General features: G+C 30.3%; 1 protein-coding gene across 1 annotated transcript; it reads right to left on the bottom strand.

The window, feature by feature from the left end:
• Positions 1-3,165: 3,165 nt before the first annotated feature.
• Positions 3,166-5,181, bottom strand: LOC123274149. The gene is made up of 4 exons (XM_044741638.1): positions 5,023-5,181; positions 4,822-4,883; positions 3,451-3,594; positions 3,166-3,334 (listed from the first exon to the last, which is right to left on the bottom strand). The coding sequence occupies exons 2-4, from the start codon at positions 4,878-4,880 to the stop codon at positions 3,181-3,183; spliced, it is 357 nt and encodes a 118-aa protein (XP_044597573.1). The 5' UTR covers positions 4,881-4,883; positions 5,023-5,181; the 3' UTR covers positions 3,166-3,180.
• Positions 5,182-8,403: the final 3,222 nt, after the last annotated feature.

Genomic DNA, 8,403 nt, shown 5'->3' with positions numbered 1-8,403 from the left:
ATTTTAATCAATTTAATTTGTTAGCTTGTGAACAATTCCTCCTGGGGATTTTACACCCGAGGAATGTTCTAGACCTCCTGGGTTTAGGTCGTGAGTATCTAAATTGTTAATTCAGCTGGTTAATAATTATTAACATCTTAAGATTGGCTAAATTAAATTCATCTTTTGATTAATCAAATTTAATTAATTTCTGAACATCGAGAATTATTCCAATCAGCAACTCACGACTGGTCAAGCTTCGGTACCCGAGGTCGAGCTTAGTACGCTGTAACGAACAACGGAGTCCATTTTGAGCGCGCAAATTCCTTGAGAATTTTGTGACGCAGTAAATTTACAATATTAACAACTGGACTATTATTATAAATTATAACAATTGAATTATCATTTATTAATATTATTTGTTACAAAAAAAGTATTATTTATTTAATATAATTTATTGAGAATCGGCTACTGAGTTTCGATGCAATTGAGATCGAATTAACCGTGGATAATTTTTCGTGAATTTATTTTATATTGAGACAAATTGTTTTATTAATTATTTATAAATCGAAAAATTCCACGTGGTCATTGATACATTGAACTATCGAAGACTAAAATTATTATTTTATTGGAATTATTTATAAAAACTATTTGTCAGTGTGGATTACGTCCGAGTAAAAATTTAGTTAATTTTATAAAGAATGTTCTTCGAAAGAATTTAAGTTAATGCGCAGAGTTAAGCTCGTGTTAAATTTGGAATAAAAGAAGCGTCGGTTTTAAGCCGGAATTTTAAGAAGTAAATTTTGTTAATTCGTGATGAATAATTTATGGTTTTATTGTAAGCTAATGACTGAACAATTTTAGTGAAAATTAACGTTGTAAATTTTGGAGTTAATTTTGTAAAATTTTAATTAGTCAAAAGTAAAGTAGAGTCAGTGTGTGTGGAGAAGAGTGGGTTGTGAGTGGGTGAGTGCTACCAGCGTTCCTTCGCATACGATTAGTCTCTTTGCGAGGTGTTTCGCTGGCGTAGAAGCCGTTGTATAGACGCCAACCCAGATAGCAAAATGACGTATTAAGTTATTCCGAATGAGCTCAGATTTATGATTTGGACGTCAGAGTCTACGTCTAAAAGACGTCTTTAAGACCTTCTGAAGAGGTCGAATGCGCCGCTTATTGTAGACTTTAAGAACTCATCAAAACGAGCTCTTAAAGAGCTCTTTTTTCTGAACTCGCACAAATGAATGATTTTTGATCTCTATACAAAAATAATATTAATAATAATAATAATAATAATAATAATAAAAGTAAATTATGAAAAATAATTCAGAGTTTCATGAAGCACCGATGCTGATTTCGAATGTTTATTATTTTAGTTAGACCTAATATTGTCGGTTTAAAGAGAGAAAGTGAAAATCGCAATTGCCGTAACTAAGATTCGAACCCGAGTCGCGCGCGTGCTAGATCGATACTTAACCCCCTACGCTGTTCAAACGATATGTCGTTACACATCTCATTATTCTTATAAGCTAAGTTTATATAGTGATGAAGTGTTGCGATCATTGTCTATATTATTTATTCTATTTGATACTGTGTATCGATAGAGAAAAAGTAACTTTTACGAATATTTATATACTAAAATATATTCAAAAGTCTACCTGTAATATTTTTTTAAATAGTCTATATAAATTTTGTTTACTTTTCACAATATAAAATCTAATAGATAAATTAATGAATATTAAAAATTCAACAATAATTAATAAGTATATAGTTATAAGATATCGTTAAATTCGAATAAAATGTTTAAAATTGATACATGCAAAGTACTCCTCAAATGTACAAAGTTCACATAATTTTTTCAGATTAGAATCCAATTTTATTATTTTATTTAAATTAGTTTGATTACGAACCAGATTTTAACATTATTGCCTATTACTTCATAATATAATTTAAAATTTTTAAAAAATTTAATTAACCTGGATTAAGAGAAATGAGTTAACCTATGCCAAGTGTATATCTATATATTAATCTATTCAAATTGTTTTAAATTATTTAATTCGAATTATTTTTAATCATTTTCAATTTAATTTCTCAATCAGGAAAGTAATAAATGAAAAATGAATAAGATTTTGACAGCTTTATATTAAAAAGAAATTTGTGTTTTTGTTTATAATGTCTATAAGCTCATTATACGCAACTCAAAAAGAAGTCCAAAAAAGGGACTCAGTTAGATGTCAGAAAATTGACTCCAAACTTATGAGTTCATTAAGAGCTCTTAGTTCTGACCTCGTAAAAAAGAGCTCCTTAAGACGTCACATTAGGACTTCTACAAGAAGTTTTTTAAAAGACTTCATACTGAAATCTTTCTGACTTGGATGCTGACTGGGAAGTGGGGTACAGCGGTAGTAAGGTAGAAACCACAGTATAGTCGCTCCATAAGAGGGTACTGTGGGATTAAGTAAATTTTTTTGTAAGCTCGCGAGGGGACATCGGTCTACGTTTAGTCACTGGGTCGACTACTTTCGTGAGCCGAATTAGAAGCCGTTGTATAGACGCCAAGTGGGGTACAGCGGTAGTAAGGTAGAAACCACGGTATAGTCGCTCCATAAGAGGGTACTGTGGGATTAAGTAAATTTTTTTGTAAGCTCGCGGGAGGACATCGGTCTACGTTTAGTCACTGGGTCGACTACTTTCGTGAGCCGAATTAGAAGCCGTTGTATAGACGCCAAGTGGGGTACAGCGGTAGTAAGGTAGCAACCACGGTATAGTCGCTCCATAAGAGGGTACTGCGGGATTAAGCAGTTTTTTTTGTAAGCTCACGGGAGGACATCGGTCTACGTTTAGTCACTGGGTCGACTACTTTCGTGAGCCGAGTTAACGAGCCTTTGCATACGATTAGTCTCTGCGGGGTGACAAAGCGGTAGCGTGGAGTTGAGGAGAGTAGTAATAAGTTGTAGCATTAAGTGAGTTAGTTGTAAGTGAGTGTGTGTACGTGCAAGCGCACGAGTTGTTAAATTCTTTGTTAATAAATTTTGGTACCGTTTTTAAATAAAAATGTATTCATTTTCAGAACCACCTTCCCCAACTCTCTCTTCCCTGTAGATTAATAGAATCAGCTCTGGTATCCGGTTCCAGGAACCGAGAAAATAATCCTGGTGGCGCCCTGGTAAATCTTAGAGTCAATTGTTGAATATATTGTTGTTGTTAAATTTTACTAAGGGCCAAATGAGCGGGAATTAAACCACCCGTTACAAGTTGTTTTTCGACAGAAATAGGATTTCTACCGTAACGTACAGATTGTTTTTGCAATTCAGGTCCAAGTAGATTTATAAGAAATTCAAAAGTATCTCGTCTCATACTATAATTGAAAAATATATTATAACACAATAATCGTTAGCTAATAGTAACTCCAGTTCTTAATATAAAATTAAAAAAAAAAAAAAATACTTCAATGTGTGAAAATGGATGACTTACCGAAAATGACTTTTAAAGGTCTCATCAGTCATTCGAAAAACAGTAGTCTCCACATAATTTTCTATCCTTGGAATAATGTTCTGATCATCGCGATTGCCAAAACAATAGACGAGATCTTCATCATCACTAGAATCATCGTCTGAGCCCGAGAAAAAATGTTTCTATATAATTATATATAATTGTATATAATCATATATGATTATATATGTAATCACATATATAATTATATATGATCATACATAATTATATATAATCATACATGATTATACATGGAATTGTATATGAGGTTATATATAATCATATACAATTATGTATGATTATATATGGAGCAATATACAACCATGCAGGATTATATATAGTTACATATACAATTATATATAAGTATACAGAATTATATATAATCATACATGATTATATATGGAATTGTATATGAGGTTATATATAATCATATACAATTAAGTATGATTATATATGGAGCAATATACAACCATGCAGGATTATATATAGTTACATATACAATTATATATAAGTATACAGAATTATATATAATCATACATGATTATATATGGAATTGTATATGAGGTTATATATAATCATATACAATTATATATGACTATATATGGAGCAATATACAGCCATGCAAGATTGTATATAGTCCCATATATAATTATATATAAGTATATATAATTATATATGCTTATATATAATTAACAGACATAAAAATTTTTTTTTGGTAATCACAAAAAGTGTAAAATGATGTTTATAATTACGTTTAAATAATTCTGAAATACAAAATTTGTCACATTTCCTATGAGATATTTTGGTCTGCTCTGCTATTACCTAATAGTAAAATCATTATTTATTTTATTATTTAAATAAGTGTTATATTATAATGAAATTCGGTAAAATAAATAAATTATGAATAATGACTATCCAAATATATATTAAAATCAATTTTTATATTCCATTTATGATAAACTCATATGATACATTATGTAGATCATAGAATCATTATTATCTAAGACAGCAGCACAGCAGACAGACATTTCAAGACGCACGGAGATCACCAAAGTTAAGCAGCATTGAGCAGGGTTAATAGTTGGATGGGTAACCGCTGGTGTTATAGCTATAAAATTATATCTAGATATTTTTTTTTGCATTTTAATTGGTTACACAGAATTGCGTAGGACCATATTAAATATTCTATCCATAAAATTAACCCAATAATTAATTAGATGTAATAAATATATAATTAAATATTGTTATATATAGTTATATATAATTAGATATGATTATATTTGGCCATTTTTCATATATAATCATATATAACCAATTTATATATAAATATATATAAATATTTTTTCTCGGGAGGATTCTAATAAATTTTGAACTGTACCAGCTAATACGATCCCGATTATTGTGTAGTCCATTAGCTGTATATTTTTTTAAATTTAATTAATATACTATTATTGTTTGCAAACAAAATATTAACTTTAACTATACATAACCTTTTTTATAGGTTTACAAGTATTTGTGAAAAAATACTTTTTGAAACATAAAAAGGATACTTACTGATATCAGAAATTTATTTAAATTATAATTAAATTCAACATTAAATATTTTATTTTTTAAATATTCAAACAATAACTTTTCTTATTTAACAGAGAACGTTTAAGCAAACATTAAATTAAAAAACATTAGTTTGAAAATGGCGTGAAAAAACAAGAACGACAGTATACTGGACCGCGTTCCGTTTTAAATAGTAACCAGTATAACTGACTATAAAGAAATGACATCACAGTATACTAATTTGCCGTTATACTGCGCAGTGCTTACAGTGTATATCGGAACATAGCCTTAACTACAAGTTTGATGGTTAACTTGTATTCAAGTTGCGGCCGTAGATTTCCGTCAATTTGCTTACAACTGTTGTTGAGTGAAGAATTACCGCCAACTTGATGTATAAATTAACCTTAACTGCTGGAAGTCAACACTTACTGAGAAACGCTGGCTATCAGGGTTCTTGGTAGATTTTACACCTCGAAAAAGTTGGCTTGGAACTATAACCACTCAGATTAATTGATAAGTGCTCTTTATTGCTCACAAAATGCTCAATTCAAATTCGCAATTGCTCACCCTATCAATTAATTATTTAATTAGTTATTAATAATTTAAAATACAAAATTATTTTTGCCTATTACACGTAAACCAATAGACTTTTCTTAAAAAAATTTTTTTTAATAAATTGCTCACCGAGTGCTTCTTCAATTTTCGTTTTTTTTTTTTTTAATTTTATTTTATTTATCGTTAATTAATTAAAAATTATTATTGTTGTTTGAATAGCCATTAAATTATGTCGCCATGAGTGATTTTACTCAACAAGAAGTTAAAAATTAATAATCGTCAACATAAATTCAACATGTATTTATTTATTTATTTATTTAATTTAAATGCCAAGGCGAAAGCCAAATGGCAAAATTCATACATAGAGTAACATAAGTACTTGTAAAACTATAAACACAGTTAATATAAATATCAATATCAATATTCTGAATTTTAGCTAATAAGTGATAACATAAATATGAAATATAATGATAAAGACAGAAAATCCTATAAGAGTATATATAAAAATGATATAAAAATATGCTAAGATAATATGTAAAACACTTATTTTTTAGAGTAACGAATTTTGTATATATGTATATCTATATATATATATACATATATATATATATATATATATATATATATATATATATGCTCTATATGCTATATATATATATATATATATATATTAGTTTAAACTATAAATTAAGTAGACTATTAGCAGTCAAATTGTTATTAGGTCTCTTTGAGTTCAAGATCATAGAAGAAATCAAACGCTCTAGATTTAAACGCCTCAATGCTGAGTGAGTTTATGACATCAAGTGGTATTTCACGCCAAAGACGTATTGATGAAATTAGAAACGAGTGTTCATATACTGTTGTTGAATAGCTTGGAATACTGAACAAAATATTGTTATATTTTGAAGCTAACCTATCCGAGCGTCTTATGTCTTGTGACTCCTCAATAAAAAGACTCCTCAGGAAATTTGGCTCACCGGAATTGAATAGTTTATAGAGAAAACAAGCTAAGAGATAAAGTCTTTTCGATTTGATTGAGAGCCATTTTAGAGAGCGACGATGAGGAGTGATATGATCATCACGCTTTAGATTGAAGATAAACCTGATGCCGTTGTTCATCAAGCGCTGTAATTTATAGTCCAGTCTTTTAGAATTATCTATCAAAACCAAAGAGCAATAGTCAATTATTGGCATAATTAAGGCCCTAATCAGTAATTTGCGATTTGTAGTGGATAGTATGTTCTTCCTATGCTTGAGGTTGTTTAGTGTACCATAGACCTTACGTGAGGTATGAGCCACATGAATATCCCATGAGAGATTGCTTGTTATATGCACCCCAAGATGCTTGGTTGAATTTACATATGGAATTACATTTCCATCCACAATGATTTGAGGAAGATCAAGATCATCCAGCCGCTTCAGTTTTCTACTGCTGCCCAATATCATAACCTTCGTTTTTGAAAGATTTAGTTTTAGACCAACATCTTTAGCCCAGTCGGCAACAGCCTGAGCATCCATATTAATTTTGTATGCTGCTTCATTTAATTTAGAACATTTGAAGAGATAGTAGGCATACTTATCGTCTGCAAAAAGACCATATTTGGAATGCTTAATCCTCTTGGCAACACCATTTATCATAATAAGGAATAAAATAGGGCCTAAGATGGATCCTTGAGGAACTCCAGATGTTGTACTGATGGCATCAGATATAGAATGATCAAGATCCAATACAGATTGCGATCTACCAGTAAGATAGGATTGAAACCACATAATAACCTCAATGGAAAATCCAATTTCATACATAGTTATATACAAAACCTTAGGGTTTACATAATCAAAGGCTTTAGAAAAATCAAAGAGGATGAGATAGGTCAGTTCATCTCTATCAATAGCTCTGCGAATATCATCTGTTAGAAGAAGTAAAACTGCCTGGGTGCTATGATGTTTCCTGAATCCTGATTGATAATCATCAATGATATGATTCACTTCAAGGTAGTCTATCAATTGATTGGCGACAATACGTTCAAATACCTTAGCAAGATGAGAAATATTTGCTATTAGTCTAATATCAGACATAGTTTTAGGAGCCTTTATCTTATTTAAAGGAACTATGTAGACCTGCTTCCAAGCTTCAGGAAAAATACCCGTATCTAACGATTTGTTGAGGATGGTCATGAGAAAGATCGAGATCTGAGATAAATGATCTTTAAGCCATTTAAGATCAAATCCATCTGGACTTTTACCCTTTGACTTTTGAACAGCAATTTGAAGGTTTTTTGTAACATCTACAATATCTATTTTAGTCCAAATAAAGACACTGTTTACTTTCCTCACAGCAATCGTAGGTAAATCAGCTATAAATTCACGACAGCAAGATGGATGCTTCCTTAGTATGTTGGCATAAAAGTTGTTCAACTCACTTGCATTAAAATGATTTAATGGTGAAGAATTATTACTTTTGATGATTCCAGTACGTTTGAGAGTTGACCACAGATTAGAATTATTTGAATTATTTTCAAGAATTAACTTGAAATAGCTATCACGAGCTGCTAATAATTCAGCTTTCAATTCCTTACGTCTGGTTTTAAATTGAGTCAGTAGAATCTTGTCACCAGTACGTCGCGCCTTCTTATACAATGTGTCTCGTTGTTTGAATTTTAGTCTTAGTTCTTTTGTTAGCCAAGGACTACTAGGACGGTTTAATGTCCTTTCCTTAAAAGGTGCAAAGAGATCTAAGGAAGAAGTAACAGAATCAATGAAGTAAGAGACCAAATGATTTGGGTCTAGGTCTGCTGTGCTGAAATTTGATTGATTTAATTTTTGATTTAG

Source organism: Cotesia glomerata, unplaced genomic scaffold, assembly GCF_020080835.1.
Source record: "Cotesia glomerata isolate CgM1 unplaced genomic scaffold, MPM_Cglom_v2.3 scaffold_24, whole genome shotgun sequence".
Lineage (NCBI taxonomy): Eukaryota > Metazoa > Arthropoda > Insecta > Hymenoptera > Braconidae > Cotesia > Cotesia glomerata.
This window is presented reverse-complemented; position numbering and strand designations above follow the sequence as displayed.

Bases quoted from the DNA above. Each gene is read 5' to 3' on its own strand.
- LOC123274149 (XM_044741638.1), bottom strand. From the start codon at position 4,880: ATGGACTACACAATAATCGGGATCGTATTAGCTGGTACAGTTCAAAAT. The intron at 3,595-4,821 runs CTCCCGAGAAAA...TTTTTTCTCGGG, and splicing joins GTTCAAAATTTATTAGAATC to CTCAGACGATGATTCTAGTG. The intron at 3,335-3,450 runs GTAAGTCATCCA...TTTCAATTATAG, and splicing joins ACCTTTAAAAGTCATTTTCG to TATGAGACGAGATACTTTTG.